The sequence below is a fragment of the Natrix helvetica genome (genome assembly GCF_964273705.1).
Source record: "Natrix helvetica genome assembly, chromosome: Z".
Classification (NCBI taxonomy): Eukaryota; Metazoa; Chordata; class Lepidosauria; order Squamata; family Natricidae; genus Natrix; species Natrix helvetica.
In genome coordinates, this window is record NC_138554.1 from 109,256,759 (window position 1) to 109,281,324 (window position 24,566).

Sequence of the window (24,566 nt, forward strand, 5' to 3'; positions counted from 1 at the left end):
CAAATTCACTGAATAATTCTTAAGCGCCCATTTTTCACATAAACTACAGCTTAACTTATTTGAGAACATTTATATTTCATTGTGTATTCTTTTGTTCGAATTTCTTTTATTTTTAGGACATTTTGACATCCCTTGCATAGACCATGCATATTAATACAATTGTATTTACTTGTAGGTGGCTCTAACCAAGAGAGCTGATCCAGCTGAGCTGAAAACAATATTTTTGAAGGTATGTTAGAAGTAACTATTTTATCCTTTAAATTTTGAATTTTTCATTTCTTTTTCTCTTACTTTATTATTCAACTTTTGGAGTGTTCTAATCATTAATCACTCATTGTATTATTACTATGCTATACCTATATAGTGTTATAAAAAACAACACCTGTCTCAGAAATCAAATAAATTATTGAGTGATTATTATATACATACAGAGAAATGTAAGCATTTTGAAATTAAAATGTCCCTTCCACCCAGTGGTGGGTTTCAAATCCCATTCCAACTGGTATGCGCGCATGCGTCTTAGCGCCTCTGTGATGCTCCAGATGGTCCACGGAGCGTTGCGCAGACGCTGTACGCAGATTGCACCTGCGCGCAAGCGCAGAAGCCTTTAAACACCAGTAAGGAGCTTGGGTGGGCCCTCTGGAGCACCGTACCGGAACGCTATACAGTGCTCCTGGTTGGCTCCAGTACATGCGTACTGGGGCGTACCGTCTGCAACCCACCACTGTTTCCAACGTACTCTACTCACCCACTTCTGCAAATGGAAAGAGCGTTGGTCTTACCTGACATTCTTCTTCTCGATGAATTGACGTGATAATCCAAAGTATGGGGATTAACTCCGCCTCTAAAAGGAAGAAGGCGGAGTCAATACCCATACTTTGGATTCTTACGTCAATACATCGATGAATTGATAATTCATTGTTCCTTATCAAGAACTGTGAGGATTTCTTAGAGATTGATCAATTGAATTAAATTTGTAGCTATTTTAATTATGTTTATCCATCTTTCCTAAACTTTTGGATTATGTGTAGCATTGGTTAAAGCTAAAAACTAATGCATTAATTCTATTTGTTCAGAAAAAAGTTTTTTAAAAAAGTAAATCTGATTCACAAATATGATATTTGATATTAGTACCAGTGTTACTATACATAAATGCTAATTTTATTCAGTGGACAGGGTGCAAAAAGGTGTACTGCTGTAAATTGTACTTTGCTTTACATTGCTATCCTATAGCCTAGGCAATTGAAATGATTTCTAAAAACAATTGACAAAATTGTATAAGAATGTCCCTCTTTGGAAAGGGAAATAGCATGGCCCAAAGTGAAAAGTTTCTATCCACTTTGCACTTTTTATCATGCAACATACTGTATATTTTATGAGCAGTTAAATCTTCAAAATCTACCATGTTATTTCCTATGGTTTTCTCAGTTTCCTTGAAAATAATTCTTATAACATAAAATAATTGAAATCTAAATAATTTGTCATGGTGTTGTCTTTCTTGTTGCAGTTGCATTTTCTTTGATAAAGAAATAAATGCAGTGATAAAAAATATGAATAGATTTATCTTGGTAAAGATTAATGCTAATCATTTGGTAATTTAAACATTAATTTCCAGCATTAATTGGAAGTGTTTTGTGAGCAGAAGAATGACCAACTGAATGTTGATTTGTATATGTATATGAGAGAGTGTACACCATGTTGGGAAACGCATACTTGACCACAGATTTCTATGGTTTAATATCTCATTTCATAATTACTATAATAGCATTTATGTGATACATCCCTTGAAAAATGTTCAGAAATATGTCTACCTAAGACAAGTCCCAACCTTCAGAAAACTTTATGGATTTCCTATTTGATTTAGAGCCAATTTAAGGGGCTGGTTTTGCTGTAAAAGGCCTGGGGAAAATATATATCTGAGCAACTAGCTCCTTAATTTTGTTATTAAATGCAAATTATATTGATTATTAAATGAAAATTATATTGATAAATTATATTTCAGTTCTGGCATTGATGCTGTTCTTTTAATTAAAGGACTTTGGTTACACATTTGAAGGTTTTGTGTAATTATTCTTTGTTTTTAATGATTTCATTACCTTGAAATTGAAAAGAGCAATTAAAAATATAGTAAAGAAATAAGAGAGCCAGTCTGGTGTCAACATCCGACATAGACTAGAAACCAAGAGGCCATAGGTTCTACTGCTGCCTTAGCATGAAGCAAACTAGGCCAGTCAGTCTCTCTCAACACTTTCACTTCTAAAAACCCTTGCCAAGAAAGTGCAGGAGCTAGTTAGGTTTTTGATGAATGGGTTCTTTTTTTATGTACATTAAATATATATTACCTCAAGTGAGATCATCGATCAATTTAGCCTTGTGTTGTCAGCTCTATAAACCTTTCAGGATTACAAGCATTCCCCCCCCCCCCATTACCAATAGCTACTAATGTGATCTAAATTTGAGATTACTTGCATATAAAACACAAGCCAGATGGAGCCTTCTTCCTACCTGGCAGTACCTTCCCAAGCTTAGGAAGGCTCTGGTCCCTAGTTCACCAGCCCTGTGGCCAACTTCATATGTTTTGGGTTTGTTCATTTTAACTGTTGCTTGTTTGTCCTTGAATGTGTGAATAGTCTTAACTGTGATTAGTGGAATCAAAATGATTTTAAACTATAGTTTTATGAAACTGGCTTTTTTTCATTTACTATTGCTATAGAAAGCTAAATTTCAACCTACTAAACTACAATTGGCTTTAAGAAGAAGTGGAAACTGTCAAGTTTTCATTGCCAGTGTTAGGCTCTTTCATATGATTTGGCCTTATATCCGAAAACACATAATGGCTATCAGTATACATAGATTTTGAGAAATAAAACACAATCTTAATCTGCATGTATTACATTTTATAGACTTGTCTTTAGGGTTTTTAGAGGAATTTATAAAACATGTATGTATTATTCTGAGAATCCTTTCCGTGATTTTCACTAATGTAGCTAATGAAATTAACCAATAGTAATTTATAACGGATCATCTGAAGCAGTACTATTTACTTGATGCTTCTAAATATTATCCAAAAAATTTATAAGGCATGAAAGCTGGTTTGCAATTCTAGCTTGTAAAAATTGTATTTTGCTGATTTTAAGGTGACATAGTATATAAATAATTAATTATTTTTTTAGTTATTAATTCTACTGAGAGAAATCAAGTGGGGAAATAAAAAATATGTGATAGCGTATAGTTTATTCATGACTTTTTTTAAAGGAAACCTCTATTTATAAGTAATTAAGAAAAATAATTTTATTTCTAAAACATTCTCCTAGTAATTTTAGCGGGATATTTCAGAACTTTAATACAATGAATGTTGATAATTAATATTGAAGTTTAATTGATGAGTAGATATATTACAAATGTCATAAAAATAGGAAGGAAGGAAACCAAAATAACAAATATTACAATTACACCTCTTGCATCATTTCATGTTAGTTAAACATAGCAATCATTTTGAAAATTTTTAGTTGCATATTTTTTAATCTGGAATTCTTTAGCTAATACGCTTTTTTAAAAAAATAAAAAGGTATTCCACAGTTGTTCTTCAAAGGCTTAAATAGGTTTCAACTTCTTAATGCCTGAGTATTTAAAATATGTGATTATCCAGTGTGAATTTTGAAGGAACTTACCAAAAAAGCCATTAGGCATTATTGTGCAATATCATATTCTCCGTAGGTATAATTACCAAAGTGGGAGAAAAATACCTGACTACAGAACCACTTTTTTCAATGTCTTTATTCCCAAACTAACAGAACTGATGTTTTTCCCCCCTTTCCTCTTTTGTCATGATAATTTTCCAGAGTAACTCTACTTCTTGTAACTCTCCTACCATAACCTAAGAGATTAGACTTCAGTCAAAATGAACAAGCTGACATTTTCAAGGTCATTTTCTATATGTAGTGTGGGGGTACGTGATTGGATTTCAAATACACAAGAATAAATCACAGTGGGTAGAAGCAGAGGGACACTGAAACCTTGTGCTGCTTTCTGTTATTGAATGTCTTAGCAGGGGGCCTAGCTTGGGAAAAAAATGAAATGTAGAAGTGCAGAATGGCTGACTTATTTGATTTGTTTCTTGATAACTGTCTTGTTAAAAAGTTTTCAAGCCTTAGGTTTAGAAAGATTCTCCTATAAATGACTACGTACATTGGAATCGATTGATCTGTGTGCTGGTTATAAAGTACTGAGTGTTCACTTTCAGTAGACAAGGTGTCACCCAATAAACAAGCATGTGGGTTTACATTGCTGCAATGTTCTAAGTTAGTTTTAATTGTGTGTGCGATGTTTACGATATATATATTCTTGCAACTTCATTAGATAGATAAATGGCTAATAGTAAATTATGTATGAAACGCTAATAAATTTTTTTCTTTTTTGAAATCACAATCTGTAGATGGAGGTAGGAGAATGAAATGCCAAATATATTGTGCGCTCCCTTTCACCCTTCCTATATAATATATATAATTTTTTGGGTTTAGGCCAGAATAACATATTGCGGACATTTTTATTACTGTTGTTCACTTTGCTTTCTTCCTTTCAGAAATAATTTTAGTCTTCAAAATTCAGCTTTCACTTCTCTTTCTTTTCTATTTATACTCTCAAGAGGTGGACATATGGAGTAGAAAAAAGAGAGAATCTGAAAAATGTTGTCACAGTTATGCAGCACTAATGTTTTACATATGACTGTTAAGTACAAATGCATATGCATGGGCATAAACATGTTTTCTTAAATGTGAGAGTGTTAAAATATTTCACTATTTCACAAATTGCTCTGCTGGCATATGTTGGACGTATTAAGTTAAAGATTTTTTAGCATGAAGGATTCAGAAAATATATTCACCTCAGACCGCCTTCTAAACCAAGATTTGGACCAGGTTTTATCCAACTTTTTTTTAAAAATCCTACCCATCATGACCAGAATCGAATGGTTGAGATTTCTGGCAGATGATATTTATCTATTTGGAGGAAAACAGAGTGAAACTGGTTTGAATGATCAGAAACAATTCATTAACCGGTGCATTCTTTTTCCAGCTTCTTTTCTGGAAAAAAAAAAAAAGCTTTCTTAGTTCTAGTCTGTGGTCTCAGCAGAATATGATTAATATTTGCCTTCTAGATATGATTGATACATTATCATATTAGGAATTAAGAGTGTTAATGACCTGGATTTTTAGTTTTGATTGATTTTTGTAATTAACTTCATGTTGAATCTGTGAATTATGAATTCACTTTCAATGTAGTAGTACAGAGAGGACTACTGTATGTAGTTATAGCATAATATTACACTTTGTAGTAATAAGAGAAAATTTTTGCTATTCTGATTTTATTTCAAATCAAAGATTTTTCAAATGACAGATTTTTATTCCAATTTGAAAAACACGTGTCTACCACACATTGTCAATTTGGCTGTCATTACTAATTATAATTAGCACTAAGTAAGAAAAAAAAGGATATTTTTATATGTGTATATCTGGCCGAGCTGTCTGGTTTCTTTTTTAGTTTAATATACCTTGATCTGCCTGTAATTATATAATAATTATATGAGATTATATCTCATATTCTCAGATAAGATATATCCTTACTTAATAATTTAAGAGTAACATTTTCTCCTTCTTCTATTTAACAGTATGCAAGTGTTGAAAAAAATGGTGAATTTTATATGTCTCCCAATGATTTTGTCGCACGATTCCTGAAGATAATAGGAGATGGGGTGCCCAATCCCAATACAGTCCAACTGCTGGGAGGTGTAGTAGATCAGACTAAAGATGGGTATGTATGTCATTATTTATCTAAATTACTTATTTGATACTAGTATTCATTTACAGGTACAATATATGAAAAAAGTGCTATCATCAGGCATTGCCTTTAGGAAAGATTGATTTTTCACTGAATAATGTACACAAAAAAAGAGAAGAGGCCTTAAAATGGTTTGCAGATCTAAACAATCTTCAGGTTGCGTTTAATTTCTAGTGCCTGCATAAATGTAGCCAAATTGTTTTCGTGGAAACTAGATAGAAACAATTTGCCGATGGTTCCCTATGTAGTGTTGTTAGTTTCTCCGTCCCACCTAATGCCTTGGTGTTCTGCTGGTCTTCCATACAAATCAAGTCTCACCCTGGCTTTTTTTGACATCTGTCAAGGGTAGAAGCTACCAACTGCTATAGCTTTGTACATAAAACACTGTGGCAAATATATTATAGAATAAAGAAATGCAGTATGTTGTATAGCATTTACAGTGCAGTAATTTTGGTCTGTAACCTTAATAAAGACCTGACTAACAAAATAGTTTAACTGAAAGTGCCATAATCAGAAATGAAACTTGGTCAATGATTGTGCTTAATAAATTGACACATATGCCTCCTAAGAGGAAAAATGAAAGTAACTGTTCAGCCTTTTATATTCCTAATTAATAAATGACAGGAAAAATATGATGAAAGTACAGAACAATGGTATCACAATTTCATGTGTGCAGAATCATCTAATAATTCATGGGTAATTCAGCATTTTATAGGGCAAGAATGTATTTGCCTGACTGTTTCTATGCTAACTGAAGCTTTGGTAAGTTTGCTTCTAGGGTAGAAGTTAGGAGACTTTGGAAAGTTGTTTTTACCTCCCATTGATAAGCTGTAAAGAAATGTTTTCCAGTAGAGTGGAGGGAGGGGTCACAGAAGGGTTAACACAGCCTGATTGGTCCATTTGACAGAGAGAAAACTTCTTAACCTTCGCCTTCTCCCGTTGGTTCCCAGTTTCCTCTCAGTCAAGGTCCAAGACACAGGTTTGGTTCCTAGTAAGAGTGTTTTATTGGGTTTTATTAGTCAGTATTAGTGTTGTTGGTACTTTGAATTCGGATTCTTTTATTTCAAAAATTTTTTGTAGTGGGTCCGCCTTGCAGGGCTGTTGTTCGGCTGCCCTAAGGAGGCTGAGATAGTCAGTGGGGGGGGGGGCGCTTCCTCCCCCCTCCTAAGGGATCGCTCCGGACTGGTGCCTGGGGTCTCGGGTGTGCCGGGCGACCCTGAGTGCTTTAAACTGCCTTTTTAAAACTTTTCCTGTGAGGCTCGCAGCGCGCTGGGGCTTTTCGGTGCGAAAGCGGCTATTCGGCTTCTAATTCATACCGCTAGCTTCCCGGGCCGGTTACAGCCCACGGCAGCAGCGCGGAGTCGTTTTTTTGGTGTTGGAAGGCTCATCGTGGCTTGGGAGCCCAGCTGTGATCTGGAGTCTTTGTTTGGAGAAGCAAATTTGCAGCTTGCAGGCATTAGCTATAAGGGCGAGGTACGCGGACATTTTTAGGCACGCTTTTGAAAGCACCGCCCAAAAGAAGCCGGCGGCCATTTTGAGTCACGTGTTTGGGGCTTGCAACACGGAGAGGCTGTGAAAAACGTGGCAGTGCTGTTTGCAACTTTGCCGGAGGCCCAGAGCAGGCGATTCTCACCAGCTGAAGGGCCATTACTACCAAAAACTTCGTTCTGGAACACGTGAGTGGGAATGGCAGATAGAACAGAGTCCCAGCAGGCCGCGCAGGCCGCGCCAGCTCAGGCAGGCGAAGATCAGGCTGAGCCCACTCCCCCAGTTAGGCCTCGGGTTTCTAGGCCTTCAGCTGAGGACAGACCTTCGAGAGCCCTGCAGAGGGATGAGCTCAGGCGATCCAGGGCTATTGAGAAGGTCATTGAAAGGGCTGAGAAGAGACAGGCCAGGGATCCTAGGCCTAGATCCAGATCCCCTCCCTGCCCTCCCCCACCTGTGGCCAGGGGGTTCAGTCCTTCCTCTTCCTCTGCTTCTCCATGCAGATCTGATAGGAGTCAGGAGCGGGGGGCGCCTCGCTCTCCTTCGGCTTTCCTGGGGACTAGAGAGGCAGATAGGGGGGATCCATTGGAAGGTAGCTCTGCAGGTCCCGTTAGGGGTAGGAGATCCAGCAGGGCCTATGTGGCACCAGACTATGATTCAGATGGTGATGAGGAGGATCTAGAAAACCTCCCTGAGAATCTCAAAAGGCTTATTTCTGCAGCCATTTCTAGGGGCATTTCTCAAAGGGACAGGCCCTACCACCACAGTCGAGTTACTCCCTTTAGTAGGTCCAGATCTAGGGCTTCTTCTCCTTCCCTCATGAGTGAGGTCTCCTCTAGGGGGGAGGCACGGAGGGATGATTGGGGGTTCTCTGAGGAGGAGGATGCGGCTCCTGAGCCGCCTCGTTCTTCCAACCTTTTCCTCCAGGCCATGTTCAAACCATTACTTAAGAAGGCTAGGAGGACCACCAAGGTGGGCACGGGGGACCCCACGGTCCCACCGCCCATGGATCCGGACATGGTCATGTTCTTAGCGACGGCCACCAATAAGGAGGAGATTCCTGCTCCTCCTCTTTTCTTAGAGGTGGCTACTAGTCAATGGGCCCGTCCTTCTAACTATTCCCCACCTGGCAGCAACGACCGTCGCGCCTACAACATGGAAAAGTCCTTTGTGCAGGCTATTCAGCTTCCAGTTATTGATCAGCCCATAGCAGCTTTAGTCTCCTCTTCCCCAGTGGTCTCGGGGGACGCGGCAGACAAACTTAAGCCAGAGGACAAGAGGGCGGAGCTCACCTTACGTAAAAATTATAAGGCCTCAGCATGGGCGGTGCGGGCGGCGGCTGCCGCCTCGTACTTCAACCGCACAACGGTCATGTGGCTCCGCCAGCTTCAGGATCGCATTCCGATCCAGGATGAGCGCGTTCACCAGGATTTGGCTAAAATAATGGCGGCATGTCAGTATTCGGCTGATGCGACCCTAGACGCTGTTAGGTTTGGCTCAAGTGCTTTGGCCACCTCTGTGGCCTCTCGTCGGCTCCTGTGGCTCAGGAACTGGCAGATGGACTATAAAGCCAAGTGGGACCTGGTGGCCGCCCCCTTTGCAGGTCCAAATTTGTTCGGGGCTTCCTTAGACCCGATTTTGGTGGAAAACAAAGATAAAAAGAAGGCTATGCCTACATCCACCAAGAAGGCGGAGTCCCGTAGTCATCCCTATCGCAGGCCCCAGTTCAAGTCCTATGACAGGGATCAGGATCAACGATTCCAACCGTACAGGCAGGACAGGTCGTTCAATAGGCAGAACTTTCAGGACCGTTCTAGGTATCAGCCGCAGTCCAAGCGGCCCTTTCGAGGGGGGGGCGGCCGTCCCTTCCGCAGAGGGAAATGACTCGAACCCGAGTCATCCCATCGGAGGCCGCCTAGCACTGTATGCGGACGAGTGGGATCAGATCACGTCAGACGGTTGGGTCAGGGCGACCGTTCGCCACGGCCTAAGGTTAGAATTCCTCTCCAAACCCCCAAGTTTTTTCAAAGTTTTCCCCCCGGCTCGGGACCCAGAGCGACGTCGTCTCATGGACCTCGCGGTCGCCCATCTTCTAGAAATCAGGGCTGTGGAGGTCGTTCCGGAGCCGGAGAGGGGTCTGGGCTACTATTCACATCTGTTCGTAGTCCCAAAATCCTCGGGGGGTTGGAGGGCGATTCTCAACCTGAAACGCCTGAACCGCTACCTAGTATACAGGCGGTTCAAGATGGCGTCCCTGAAATCAATCCTGCAGGGCATTCGGAAGGGGGATTACATGGCCTCGGTAGATTTGACGGAGGCCTATCTCCACGTCCCCATCCTTCAGTCTCACCGGCGTTATCTCAGGTTCTCTCACCGGGGCAGGCATTACCAGTACCGGGCTCTCCCGTTTGGTCTGGCCTCAGCTCTGCGGACGTTCACCAAGGTCCTGGCAGCACTGGCGGCTTACCTGCGCTCCATCCCGGTGAGACTTCAGTGCTACTTGGACGACGTCCTCGTTCAGGCGGAGTCCCTCCCCAGAGCCACGTCGGATCTTCGGCTGACGTCGGATCTTCAGGCGTTGGGGTTTTCCGTGAACTTTCCCAAGAGCCACCTGTCCCCATCCAGGCAGATCCTACACCTAGGGACAGTGATAGACTCAGAGTCAGGGAGCGTCTGCCTATCCCCAGACCGCTTGTCCAGCCTACGCCAGCTGGTCTCCTCCGTACGAAAAAGAAGGTCTGTTTCCATCCTGACCTTGTCTCAACTCCTGGGGAAGATGGTCTCTTGTATAGGGATAGTGCCCTGGGCCCGGCTCCACCTGCGACCTCTCCAGTGGGCCTTGATCCCGGTCCAGAGAAGGATGATGAGCAACTGCTTGCGGCCAGTTCCTCTGCCAGCGGAGGTGAGACTCTCTTTTCGGTGGTGGTTGTCCCCAGCGCTGCAACAGGGGGCTTGCTTTTGGGAGCCTCAGAGAGTCACAGTGACGACGGATGCCAGCCTCTTCGGCTGGGGGGCCGTGATGGACTCCGACATGACCCAGGGACGTTGGTCTGCCTCGGATCTCCGCCACAACATCAATTGGCTGGAGCTGAAAGCCGCACGACTTGCCCTTCGGACTTTTCGTCATCTCCTGCGGGGGCGCCATGTCCTCCTGCTCACGGACAATGTGGTGACAAAGGCACATATCAATCGCCAGGGGGGCACCCACTCCCGTTCACTATGGCGGGAGGCGCAGCTGTTGGGCTTGTGGGCGGAGAGACACTTAGCTTCCATAGTGGCGGAGCACATCTCAGGAGTGTCCAATCTTCAGGCGGATTGGCTGAGTCACACAACCCTGGACGATGGCGAGTGGCAACTGGGCCCGGAATTGTTTCGGAAGATATGCAGCAGATTCGGCACGCCCCGGGTGGATCTGTTCGCCTCCCCCGACAACGCTCAGCTGCCCCGGTTCTTTACCCGGTTCCAGTCTCCGTCGGCGGAAGGAGCGGATGCTCTCAGGAGCCGGTGGCCCCCGGGCCTTCTTTATGCCTTTCCTCCCCTTCCCCTCGTTCCCCGTACGATAGGGAAGATAGTCACAGAGAGGGCTCTCGTTATCCTGTTAGCTCCGTACTGGCCGAGGAGACCCTGGTTCGCGGACCTGGTCCAGCTGTCGGTAGCAGACCCCTGGAGGATTCCCCCGGGGGAGGTCGTTCTGAGTCAGGGGGCTTTACATCACCCAGGGCCTCAGTGGCTTCATCTGACCGCTTGGCTCTTGAACGGGGGATCCTGAGGGGGCAGAGACTATCGTCGGGTGTTATAGCCACCTTAGAGGCGTCTAGGAGGCCGTCCACGGTTAGGATTTACAATGCCACATGGAAGGCGTTTGCAAAGTGGTGTGTTCCCTTGGGGTTGGATCCCTCTAGGGCTACCGTCCCGAACGTGTTGGAGTTCCTCCAGAGGGGGTTGGAGGATGGTTTGTCGCATAATACGCTCCGACGTCAAGTGGCGGCTTTGGCCACTATTCTGGGGGGGGAGGGTTCACCCACCCTTTCCCGTTCTCCCCTGATTAAGCGTTTTCTGAAGGGGGCGGCTAACATCCGTCCGCCTCCGGTTCATAGATTTCCGACCTGGGATCTGACCCTGGTTCTCCAGGCTCTGACGAGCTCCCCGTTTGAACCCCTTAGGACGGTACACATGCGTCTGCTTACCCTTAAGGTGGTGTTTTTAGTGGCCATTACATCGGCCAGGCGCATTTCGGAGTTGGGGGCCCTTTCTTCCCGCAGTGACCTGTGTGTAATACACCAGGACAGGGTGGTCCTTCGTTTGGATCCTTCGTTCATTCCGAAGGTGAATTCACAGTTTCACAGGGCCCAGGAGGTCGTGCTCCCGAATTTTTGTCCCAACCCTTCGAGGGAGCAGGAGTTGGTGTGGCATAAGCTGGATGTTCGCCGGGCTGTTCGCATATACCTAAAGCGAACTGAGGGCATTAGGAGGACCGAGGCGTTATTTGTTTCCTTTCATCCAGGCTCGTTAGGACGCAAGGTGTCTTCTTCCACCATCGGAAGATGGATTAGGCTGGCCATAGTTGAGGCTTACGGGGCTTCTGGGAAGACCCCCCCATCAGGGATCACTGCGCACTCCACCCGCAGTGCCGCTACCTCTGCGGCCTGGGCCACTAGGGCACCCTTCGAGGATATTTGTAGGGCGGCTGCCTGGGCCTCTCCCTCGCCTTTTATTAGGCACTATCGTTTGGATGCTTATGCCTCGGCTGAGGCATCTTTTGGACGGAGGGTCCTTCAGAGGGTGGTGGCCGATTCCTCACCTGGGACCCAGTCTGCCCGCCCGGGGACGTAGCGTGGGTATGTCCCTTCTGTGACCCCTCCCTCCACTCTACTGGAAAAAGAACATTGGTCTTACCTGAACGTTTTTTTCAGGAGATGTGGAGGGAGGGGTCACATTCCCGCCTTAGTTAGTTAGACAGGGTCCGGGTGGTGTAGAATCGGGAGGCCCCGGGGGGGCTTGTCCTTGTTTGTGTTTAACTTGCAGGTGCTGGCCGTGACATCGCGGAAACTGGGAACCAACAGGAGAAGGCGAAGGTTAAGAAGTTTTCTCTCAGTCAAATGGACCAATCAGGCTGTGTTAACCCTTCTGTGACCCCTCCCTCCACATCTCCTGAAAAAAACGTTCAGGTAAGACCAACGTTCTTTTCCTTACAATTGCATTCATAGAAATCCAACTGTTTTCTTCTAAGAATTTTTTTTACTATAATTAAATTCTGCCCAATAAAATATACAATTTCTGCCAATCATTGCTGAGATTCCAGCAAGTATTTCAAAATGTTACATGGCTTTTATTTTTAGGAAGTGTAAACAATTCAAAATAATGTTTTGAAATGCAAGCTTTTCCCATTATTATTGATTTATATCTAATTTACCATTTTTCAGAACAGTTGGTTATATAGTACTGAAATATTAAATAATAAACATAGCTTAGCCTGTTTCCCATTATGCTATTAAGATTACACAGTGATTATAGCATGAACCATTCTAGCTTTTGATTTTTTTTAATGTAATGATGAGAATAATTAGAAGCAATCCTAGACATGCAGAATAATGGGTACATGTATGCATATATAGGAAAGTAATAGAATAATTTTCAGATATAAATGGCTTGTTTTTGTTGCTGATGTTGTACATTATATATGTTAACAGCAGTTGAGCAATTAAAACACCATTGAAATACTTAGTTATATAGAAGTAAGCCTACTGTAGTTAGTGGGACTTACTGATGGGTTGACATGTAGAAGATTGTGTTGTAAATGTACTTTCACTTTTAAATGTGATTGAGGATGAGACAGATATAAGAGTGACAGGCTTTGAATAATTTGCCACAAATGTACTTACCTGCTTGAGATTTCACCTGGTGTTTTCAATTTTACACATAACAAACTGGCACTGAGAAATTCCATTATATCTCATAGTATGGTATGATATGCTATCCTGCTATTTCAAATTTCTGTGTACTTGTGCATGTGATAGCTTTTTTCGGGTGCTGAAGTTAGGAGTAACAATTTATAAATTCACTTTCCTTGTTGTAATATAGCCACTACATATCTTTTCTATACATTTATATTAATCTTCCTTAACTAATTTCTTTCCAAACGCGCTGACATCACAACTCCTACAATAGCCATAGTGTCCATTGTTGTATTGTTATAAACTAGTCATACCATGCTACAATGAGTTGACATTTAGAGTGTCAACTCATTCACAAGGTATCAGAATGGGAAAGGCTGATATAAATCAGATTGAAAATGTTTAGTTGTCTGGATTTTTCCTGAAGAAGTCTGAAGAAGAGCTTTAATAAATTAACAACAATTTCAGTAGATTTGAAAATGTAAAATGTAAATAATGTAATGACTCACACAACATACAGAATGCAAGAACCATTTGTAAGTTAGAAATGGTCCTTGCATTCTGTATGTTCTATGAGTCATCACATTATGTAAATTCTCAAGGTTATCTGAGAATAGATCATTACTAGTATTTCTAGGAATAGTACTACCAATAGTACTTAAATGACAATTTAAATAATTGAAAGATTGATGTATAACAACTTAGTTTCTTCACCAAGTTAGGTTTCTCCAGCTTCACATGCCTGTGATCATCTGTCCCTATTCTTAGGAGAATGCTAGTATTTCTACATCTAAGCACAGTAGTTTTGTAACATGTTTTCTATTGGTAAAACTGAGTAAGATTTTGCCTGTCAGAGCTAGTGCTCTCAAAACAGTGCTGTCATAGGAAAGTTGCCAAGGTTGGAGACCCCTGCTTTATACCACAGTTTGCAGTAAAATCCTCTCTCTTTACTTTTGGCACGAAAACCTGTAAACTTTTCTCTAGTCAGTGGTCCTCCCATCTATCCTGGGATCCAGATGTCTCATGATGAAAATCCATATTTGAAATTTCTGTTCTAAAACTCGGAAAAAGAGAAATATTATTTTCCAGTTTTGTAAAACTTACTTTTTTGGGGGGGGGGGGGGTCCTTTCTACTTCAGATATGTAACTAAGTGATGCTCTAAAATAAAACAGAATTTTCTCAGTAGTGATAGTGGAAAGGGTAGGGATTGTTATAAACTGAAAATTAGTGTGTTGATATGGACAACAAACCTTTGGAATGGATAACAATAACTATTTCATCTACATTAGTTAATTTGTATACCTACAAAAAAAAAATTCTGATCCAACTGAGTCCCAAATGGTTGTAGTAGTTAGCTTTTCTTTCTATTTAATTTGTCTTTGCAATTTTAGTATCTTTTGACCAAAATATTTTTTCCCCTTCTTGGAATAAGAAAAATATTCCAATAAAGCATCTGACTTACAGAGAAGTTTATGCTTGGTTTATAATTTGCCAATTTCTTTTTAACCTTTGCATCATTAAAATACAGGTCATTAGAATTTTCTCAGTCAGGCTGCTAAGTTAGGTAAGCTGTAGCTTATGTCGACAAAAATATTCTTAAGTAGTATATTGAGGTTCATGTTAATATCTGCTATTTAATGAAACCTAATGATATTCAATGAAGGTTGTGCTAAGCCACAGAGAAAGCTTGTTACCTAGGCAACTGCCCTTATGCAGTATAGAGCTCAAAACATATGGCTGTGTAACATGCATTATTTCAGCATCTTTAACCATTAGGAACCACATGTGTAATTGACTGTGAAAAATTACTACTCAGTTACTGTATTGTGTGGTCATAATAGAAGTAAATGAGTACGTCATTGTTGCTGGAGTAGATCTTTTGGGAATCACTTGCAGGCCAGTCTATTTAAGGAGCAAAAATACAATAAGAAGAAAATAGCTGGTTTAATTAACATGTAAAAATTGGGTTAATTTGAATTCAGCTGGCACACAGATATTCATGTTTCTCCTGTAGTGGTCTGGATTGAATTTTGCTGATTTGGATTTTCTGTGTTTTTCTATAAAAATTGCTAATCATTTTATTTTAAAGATAATACCATATAAATTAATAAATTTTGATTTATACCACAGCAATTTATGTGAAACAAAAGTGTATCAAGAAATGAAAGGATTGTGTGTAGTGTTCTTTGAAAGCATGCTTTGTTGGGATGTGATATTTGTGAATTAAACTCTATTTCAACAGAACTCTTCTGTCAGTTGATGAAATAAGTTCTAGTTTACAAGAAGCCATATTATAAATCACAATAACTGAGCATTAGCATGATAAAGGAAGGTGTTATAAGATTAAGAAAAGAGTTCTAAAATGATAGGTCAGAATTCCCTGAGGTGATTGTAAGCAATCTGGAGGTCCATATTTTTTTAAAAAAAAAACCCTGTGCAAGCAGTTTATAAAGCAGCACTATAAAAACTAAGTCAGTTCTTAATTGGCCTGTGTAAGCTACAAACGTTATGTAAGAAACCCAGAATATAAAAATTAAAATGATTGAACATGGTCTTGTCTGCCTTCCCATGAAATCACAATTTTTATTTGTGAAATTGAGTCACCTTTTTCATTTTAGGGATTATAGTATTGCAAAGTTGAGAACTAGCAGATTAAGGCCTTGGACAAGACTGGAAAGATTACACAAGAAGTCCATTTTCGGCTACAGAAACTCATTTGGTAACTGTCAGCCTAACTTCACAGGGATCTTTTGAGGATTAAATGAAGGGATGTAAATTGCCCAGGGCTCCTGAAGAAAGCAAGGCTATATGTTTAGTGAAATAAATCCTGGTCTTCTGGAAACTCTTGAATAATGAGTGATTTGAGGACTGTTTTAAATGATAAGAAGCCCACTTTGATTATTTTTATGATGTTACAATGACTATATCTTAGTTCCTACTATGACATTCTATTTAACTTTTTATGTTCCTTGTAATTACTGCAAACTTTTGTAGGATATACAAATATGACAAATATTATTTTTAATATTTGTATTTGAAAGCACTAATGGAAACATGATAAAATACATGTTGCCATAGGGGAGTATATGCTTATTAGTCAATTCTAACCAGTTTTTATTAATTTTATGTATCTCAAAGTTGGATAAAAGAGGATGTGATGGCTTATCAGTTAAAGACACTAAGGTTGTTAGTTGGAAAGCTGACAGCCCAGGTTCAAGACCCGAATGCTGTGCAATGGGGTGAGGATGTGATGTTCAGTAGTTAAAGATGCTGAGCTTGTTAGTTGGGAAGCTTGACAACCTGGGTTCAAGACCTGAGCACCACGCAACGGGGTGCCCTGGATCCTGCCTAAAGCATGCAAATGTGAGCAAATTAATAGGTACCACATTGGTGGAAGGTAACAGCATTCTGTGTGCTTTTGGAGTATACCCATGCCAACCACGTGATCATGGAAAATGTCTTTGGACAACTTTGGCTCCCTCAGCCAAGAAATGCAGATGACCACGTGGCAGAACAGGGAAACCTTTACCTAATGTTGGATGGTTACAGATAGTCCTCGACTTACTACCACAATTGAGTCAAAAAATTCTGTTTCTAAGCGAGGAAGTTGTTAAGCGGTTTTTGAGCCATTTTATAACCTTTCTTGCTACAGTTATTAAGAGAATCGTTGCAGTTTTTTTAACTTAGTAAAATAGTTGTAAAGTAAATCTGGCTTCCCCATTGACTTTGCTTATCAGAAGATAACAAACACTGATTACATTACCCTGGGGACACCACAACCATCATAAATATGAGTCAGTTGTCAAGTACCTGAATTTTGTTCACATGATGATTTGTTCAAATTATAATTATGTTCTTTATCTAATAAGGTTAGATTGGGAAGATGTTCATCTTCGCAAACTTGCGATGTTTAATTCTGTGTCAAAAAACGTGCCATTTCAATCATAATTAAGTTCTGTCAACAATCTTGAAAGAAAATTCAACATAGACATAAAGGTAGTCCTTGCTTGACAACTGTCCCATTTAACATCCATTTAAAATTACAATGGCGTTGAAAAAGTAACTTTATGATAGTACCTTGAACTTATGACTTTAATAATGTCCCTGTGATCACATGTTTGAAGTCTGGATGTTTCACTACTGGCAGGTATTGTGACTGTCACAGCATTCCACTGTCAATCGCCAATTGCGTACTTCATCAGCTTCCAAAAATCATTGGAGAAGTCAATTGATCAGCCGGTAAAATCACAAGTTGTGATTGTGTAATATTTCACTTAACCACTTAGCTGCAAAAGAGATATTGCTGTACAGTTGAGTGTCCACGCATTCTATTTTCCAGAGTGCTCTTTATATGATGGAGTAGGGAAAATTATAGATTTAACAATGCTCATAAGCAAATAGCATCTGGTCAGCACACAGATCAAAGTTTTGCTTTACATTTAAATATCCAGATATGTATCAGTACTTATAAACAAGCACAAAAATATTTGTATGAATCTGTATCCCCTTTTGACTTACAAGAAAAAGATTGATCTCGGCTGTGGAAAAAAAGGGGGAAAGAAAGGAAAACACTTATAAGTTGCTGCTATTATTTCTAAAAACATACATCTTCTGAAACTGGAACAATTAATTTTGGGAGTTGCAGTTTCTATATGTTTGGTGGCAGGATGGGAAAAGACAGGTTTAATGGATGTTCTATTGCAATATTCTATAAACAAGGAACTATATTTTTAATAACATTTTCTTCTTTAGGTTGATATCCTTTCAAGAATTTGTAGCGTTTGAATCTGTCCTCTGTGCTCCAGATGCATTGTTTATGGTGGCATTTCAACTTTTTGACAAAACTGGCAAAGGAGAAGTTACTTTTGGTAAGACTTGTTTTTACTTGTTGCCCTCTTTTATCTTTTCCTTCATGTGAATTTTTAATAAATATGCATTGAACAAAAGCTGGGATTTTTTTAGCTCTTATTCCTTAACTGGAATCTTGTTGCTTAATTTGTATTTATTTAAGAATCTGAAGCTGTTAATAATTAATAATAAGCTCTTTCAATAAAAGAGAATATATGTAGTTCAGAGTTGAATTGTAAAGTTCTTGATATTCTCTGAGCTTGTAACATTAGTGATGTTACCTAGTTGGGTAATGAAATGTCTGTAATCCTAACCCAAACCCAGAGAGCACCAGGAACTTCAGAGTGCAAATGTGTTTTAAATGCATTGTTTATTTGAATCACATATAGGTTTGCCTCTTTTAGCTTGGAACAGCATATGTTGTATTCTTTCTCCTATTTTTCTTACCCCAAAAGCCCTATGAGGTGGGTTAAGGTGAAAGAGAGTGATTATCTCAAATCTGTCTAGTGTGTATCAGTATCTGAAAATGAACTAGAAGTTTAGAATCTCCCAGTCCTAATCCATTGTCTTAACCACTATATTACATTGGCTATCTATGAAATTTTGGACAATGAATCTAAAAATCTTTATGTTTATGATAGGTAGGTAGGTAGGTATAGATGATAGATATAGTAAACATATACACAGCATATTAAATATAAAGAGGATGCCAACTGTCCTATCCTACTGGAATCAAACTAATTTTTAAATTTAGTTTCTGAAACTTTTCCAGTTTGAATGTAAGATTTTTTAATCAGAATTAAATTAAATTAAACTTTTTCTAGTTTGTGTTCTAGTTTTCTATATTGGTTCCAGATGGGATAGAAGCATAAAATTAGGCAAGTGGCAATTTAATTCTACAGATGTTTAAATTAGTTTCTAAGAATAATCTATCCAATACACAAGTCATGGTTCATACCTATTGTCATGTAGAACTCTTTCTGTCTAAATTTATAGGCAATACCCTCCTTCCCTGTATCCCTCTCTCTCTTTTCATTCTACGCTCCAAATAAAACAAGTCTAACCTAGTCTTCTAGTCTAACTCCTACTGCAGCAGGAAATCCTATACCATTTCAGACAAATGGTTGTCCAATCTCTTTTTAAAAAATCTTCATTATTGGAGCACCCACAGCTTCTCGAGCCAAGTCATTCCACTTGTTCTAATTGTCAGGAAGCTTCTCTTTATTTCTAGGTTGCTTTAATTAGTTTCCATCCATTGCTTTTTGTCTTCTTTCAGGTGTTTTGGAGAATAGAGTGCCCCCTTTTTCTTTCTTTCTTAGATACTAGAGTATTCTTATCAAGTATCCCTAGCCCTTCTTTTCATCAATTCCTGCAACTGTTAATCCTGCATACGTTTTAGCCTCCAGTCCCCAAATCATATTCTTTGCTCTTCTCTGCATTCTTTCTAGAGTCTCAACATCTTTTGAATATTGTGGCGAACAAAACTGGATACAATATTCCAAATGTGGTCTCAATAAAGCATTATAAAATGGTATTAATATTTCACGTGATCTTGATTCTATCGTAGATTATCAGATTATCATATTTGGAGTACATGATGTGAAGAGTAGCTCTTTTGAAGAATTGCTAGAATGGGTGAAAGGAAAGAGAAAAATAACAAGATATAACATTGTGGATGGACTCAATTGGACTCCATCCAGCAACAAGGGACTCAATTCCAGCAACAATTTTGCTACTCTTGGAAGATTTGAATCATATAAGGTTAGAGACAGATAATGCTGAAGGAAATTAATCTATATAGGACTGTGAGTTATGCTAAATGATGGCACATAATCAGTCAATCTCTGGTGATATAATTACTGTGCTCCCTGGTGTTTGGTCTGTTAGGAGCCAAACTTTTTTTTCTCAAAAGGGCAAAAGTCCCTTGCTTTATAGGCAGCAGAGTAAAAAATGGACCAATAAATAAGTATAAAGCAATAGTTATATTCCTTAGCAATTTTAATGAGATTTTATAGTTTCTTTGTATCACTGGAAATAAGCCACAAAGATTGTGAACTCTTTGATGAATTTGATGAAGCTTGCTGCAGACATTTTTTTAAAATCACTGTACTGTTTCATATTGGATTATATTGATCAGATAGTTAACTGAACCAGAATATGTTATCAGAAACTGAGAGTAAAAAATAAATTGGTTGCAAATTGATCAAGGTTGGAGGGTTTTCATGAAATTAAAATGGTATCAGTAAAAGTTATATCATAAAAATAAGAATGAACATTTAATGCTCAGATACATAATGTCTCTATGCTCAGATACAGAAAGTCTCTTAGCTTTTTTAAAAAAGGAACTAAACTGAAGCAGCCTTCTAACAAGAAAACCTTCCAGATTTAACTAGCTAAAGTAGACCTACGTGTGATATTAAAATTTTCAAGAGATCTCAATCTAACTGCTAGGGAATTCTCTGCACTAAATGAGGTGTATCTGCAAAAAAATTTGCACTAAATCTAAGCATTTAGTACCTGATTAAATAACAAGTGTGTTACTTCAAATAAGGTCAACAAGTCCTTGTTTTACCACACCATTGTGATCCTCTGCCACAAACGGTTCTAGTGGGATCAACTTACTCCTAAAATATTGAAGCTCTCAAGAAAAGGTTATTCCAGATACAATGATGTGACATTGATTTAAAAAACCCAGCCATTCTTATACCAAACATCTGTTCAAATATGGAGGCCTTTGCATGTACATCTCTATACATGTTGGTTTCCACATTCTGGATTTTAACATATGGAAGCCAAAACATAGGTAGTTGTTTAACTGAGAACTAGTTTCTTGTAGTCCCCAATATCTCTTCACGCAAACCCTAGTAATTTTAATTTTAGTGCAAGCAAAGGAACAGTTTAGGAACAAATCAGTAAGCACAGCCAGAGGCCAGTGCTTTTCTATACAGCCTCCCCGCTCTCCTCACCCTCCCAGCCTCCCAACTGTTAATGCAGTTTTTAAAATAAGGGAAGTTAGTTCTTGTTTCTATAAATTGTATGAAATGGGAGATGGTAGTGTCTGTTGATGTGCAGCTAATAGAGACTGCCTGGCCTTTTGTATCCCATTTTAAACTAATATGTTGCTCTTTGCTTGGAGTTAAAGATCTCAGTGGGAAGGTAGAAGAAAGTTTAGTTGGCTTTTAAATTTGAGACAGAGAATAAACCATTGCTTCTTTTTCCACAAGTGTTGACAGGCATATAAAAACTGATAATGTAAGTCCAGGGGTTTAGGAGATTTAACAATTTTCTCTTTGGGGATATTACTGAATTTTAATGCCTTTAAAAAAAAGCAGAATACTTTGATATCTTTTATGACATGGTTTAATTAAGAAAAGTTTAGGTGCATGGGTATAAATGTCAGCATTTTAAAGACTAATTATTCTTTTAATAATCTTTGCTTTTTGATATATGGGCTACAAGTAATCGGACAGAACTGATTTAACAACCTGTGGCTTTAAATATATTAGAAGAAATAGTTTAAAATTTGTGTCCTTCTTCCAAAAGTTGTAGTACTGATACAGAAATTCTTTCTCTGTTTCACATTCCCAGTTTTACAGATAAAGTAACTTGAAACCTGAATGGTTGAATTAATTTTAAAAGATTGTAGAATAAGCCATGTTGACATTATTTGAATATTCATACATATACACAGAGAGGTCTAATAATAAGCCAGCTAGAAATGTCTTCAAAAATCACAGGTATGTGACAAATACACTTCAGCAAACTTTTACCTTATTAAATAATAACAACCACTTCACAAAAGGAAAAATGTTCTATATATGGTGTTTTATTAAATATTTAGCTCTATATTCCATTTCAACATGACATTCCTTTCATTCTTGGAATTTGCAATGATCTTGATAAATATGCATTTTACCATACATTGAGACTAAGACAAATGAAACCTGTAGCTTTTTTCCAATCATTGCATGAATTGAGGAGTGTGTAGAAATAGTGTTTTACTTGATCTATTAAGGTTTAACTTGTGTTTCTGATGCTGTTTGGGCATGACATGGAAACAAGCAAGTATATTTCTTTATTTTGGCAATCTGAGTAACACAATTAGCATAAAAACTATAAGTTAACACTTTTATAATAATCTTCTGTAATAAAGCAATACACTGTGGGTTTTGAATTCACTAGAACATTTCATAAAATAAGTGAGAAAATAATTGTTGCTACATTTTAAATACACAATTACAAATATACAGTTATCCTAAGGTTGTGATGGAATTGGGACTAGGATTGTCTTCGCTAAGTGATGCAATCATAAAGCACAATGTCACAATCTGAGCTTTCAGATTTAGACACAATTGTTGTCACTAAGTCATGTTGTCACTTGACTTAGTGACAACAACACAGCAGTTGCCATCATAATCCCAATATGTGTAGGTTGTTAAATGGATAAGGAGTATAGGGATACTGCAGAGGAGGCCTGAGAGGATCACTGCAGACTGTACCTGAATTGGGGGAGATCATGGTTGGGATGTTAGTGCAGTGCAAGTATAGAGAGGGAGCACTTGTGACCTTCCCTGACGACTTTCCCATTAATTTTGCTTATGGGAGCATAGCAGGGAAGGTTGAAAATGGCAATCACATGACTATGGGATGCTGAAACGATCATAAATGCAAGCTAGTTGTCAAGTGCTCAAATCGTGATCACATGATTCTGGAAATGGTGCAGTAGCCAGAATATGGAAGACCTACAGGCAGTACATTTGTTCAATGCTGTTGTAACTTTGAACCATTGCTAATGAGTAGGCCATAAACAAGTACTATATTTTGATAAATTCATAGTTACTTGTTTCCCCTGCCATAGAAAGAATGTAGGCATGGATAGGACATCACCCTGTGTCCCTTCTTGAGTGAGATATTCTGCAGATAGATTCCAATATACTCTTACATTGTTGTACAGTATTACACAATTACTTGCATTGCTCCATCCTATTAATTGTGTCTAAGCTTCAAAGATCTAGTGCCATATTAATTTAGTTTCAAGGAGGAGGGGCAGGATAAGAGACAACACAGTCTAGAGCTGGATAGGGAGTCAAAAGAAGAAAGTTAGGATTGCCAGTCCCTAATATCTCCCAAAGTATATCCATTCATTTGAGCAGAGTAAATATTTAGTCTGGCAAAGTTCTGTATTTTGGATGTAAACAAATAAAGAACTGAAATTTGTCTGAATTGATCTATGTTGTTCTTGGAATAGACCTGGCAAAATTATTGTATTTTCCTGCTTAGATTCCAAATCTAAAGTAAGGGGAGAATTGAAAATTTTAATCTCATCAATACTCATATAATCTGAAATGGAGATGGTTGTTTCATTATTTATGAATCATTAACATATTTCTTCCCGTCATTATTTGGAAATATACGTACTGTACATAGTAACCCATAAACTTAACTCTAAGAAAATCAAGGAAGACATCATATTGTCCAAGGTTAGTTGTCCTTGGAGGCCCATCTTAGTAATAATAACTGTTTTGAGTGAATTAAGTGAATTTAATTTTTTGTTTTCATCTCCAATTTTGTTGCAGCCTTTAGAATACATAAAGCACGAGTTATCCAAAGTAAATGTACTACTTGTGAGCAGTCAGAGTTAAACTGGAATAAAAATTCACACTGACACTAAATTGTATTCTCTGTTGTTGTAAGCTACCTTGTCAAAGATCAGTGGAACAGCACAGAAACTCTTCCAGTTCAATGGGTCAAAATTCTACTTTTTATGAAAGGCTAAATGTGGATTTTCACAAATGAGTATAATGGCTCCAATTTTGAAAAAGAGATAACCAGGAGCACTTTCCGTTAGCGAGCTCATTCAGAACGCGGCTTGTTCAGATGGCTAAAATATTGCTTTCTTCATCCTATTTTTAAAGAAAAGGACAGAGGCAAGAATAGTTATAGAGAAGATAAGATAGAGGTACTTGGAAAGTAAATTCAAACTGTCTTGTTAACTGACCTGAAATATAACTGTCTTTCATAAGACAATAGTATAGAAGAAAAGTCCTGTTTATTTAACAGCAATTTTAGAATGAGTTTGACCTATCTCATCTGAGGGTGGGAAAGAAGAAATAAAGCTACAGTAGTAGCTTCAGAGGCCTCCTTAACTCAGAATTTGTTCAATTGCAAATAAACCTGTTATCCTGAAGAAATCGAAGAACACTCTTAGAATCATGTTGGTTAAATGTCAGACTTGTTGCAGTTTTACCCTTGTAAAATATAAATATTCGTTTATTATTCTTGCAAAAGAAAAACAATCATAGATACTAATAGTATGAAACCACTGCTTCAGTTTGGAAAAATCTAGGGATGATAATTTTCCTATATCCACTTTCATCCTTTATTTATCATTAGAAAAAAATAAGTAATTGTGATGTTGTTGTTGTTTTTGCTCATCACATACAACTATATTTCATAGTCAACAATGATTGTGGAACAAAATAATTGGGTTGTCTACTATTCTT

General features: G+C 38.8%; 1 protein-coding gene across 2 annotated transcripts in view; it reads left to right on the forward strand.

The window, feature by feature from the left end:
• Window positions 1-24,566, forward strand: part of SLC25A13 (solute carrier family 25 member 13) — a 135,876-nt gene that overhangs the window by 34,620 nt on the left and 76,690 nt on the right. For both annotated transcript variants that reach the window (XM_081933511.1, XM_081933512.1), the window contains exons 2-4: window positions 176-229; window positions 5,666-5,808; window positions 17,968-18,083. In XM_081933511.1, coding sequence (XP_081789637.1) covers window positions 176-229; window positions 5,666-5,808; window positions 17,968-18,083 — 313 coding nt within the window. The remainder of the gene's footprint in view (window positions 1-175; window positions 230-5,665; window positions 5,809-17,967; window positions 18,084-24,566) is intronic.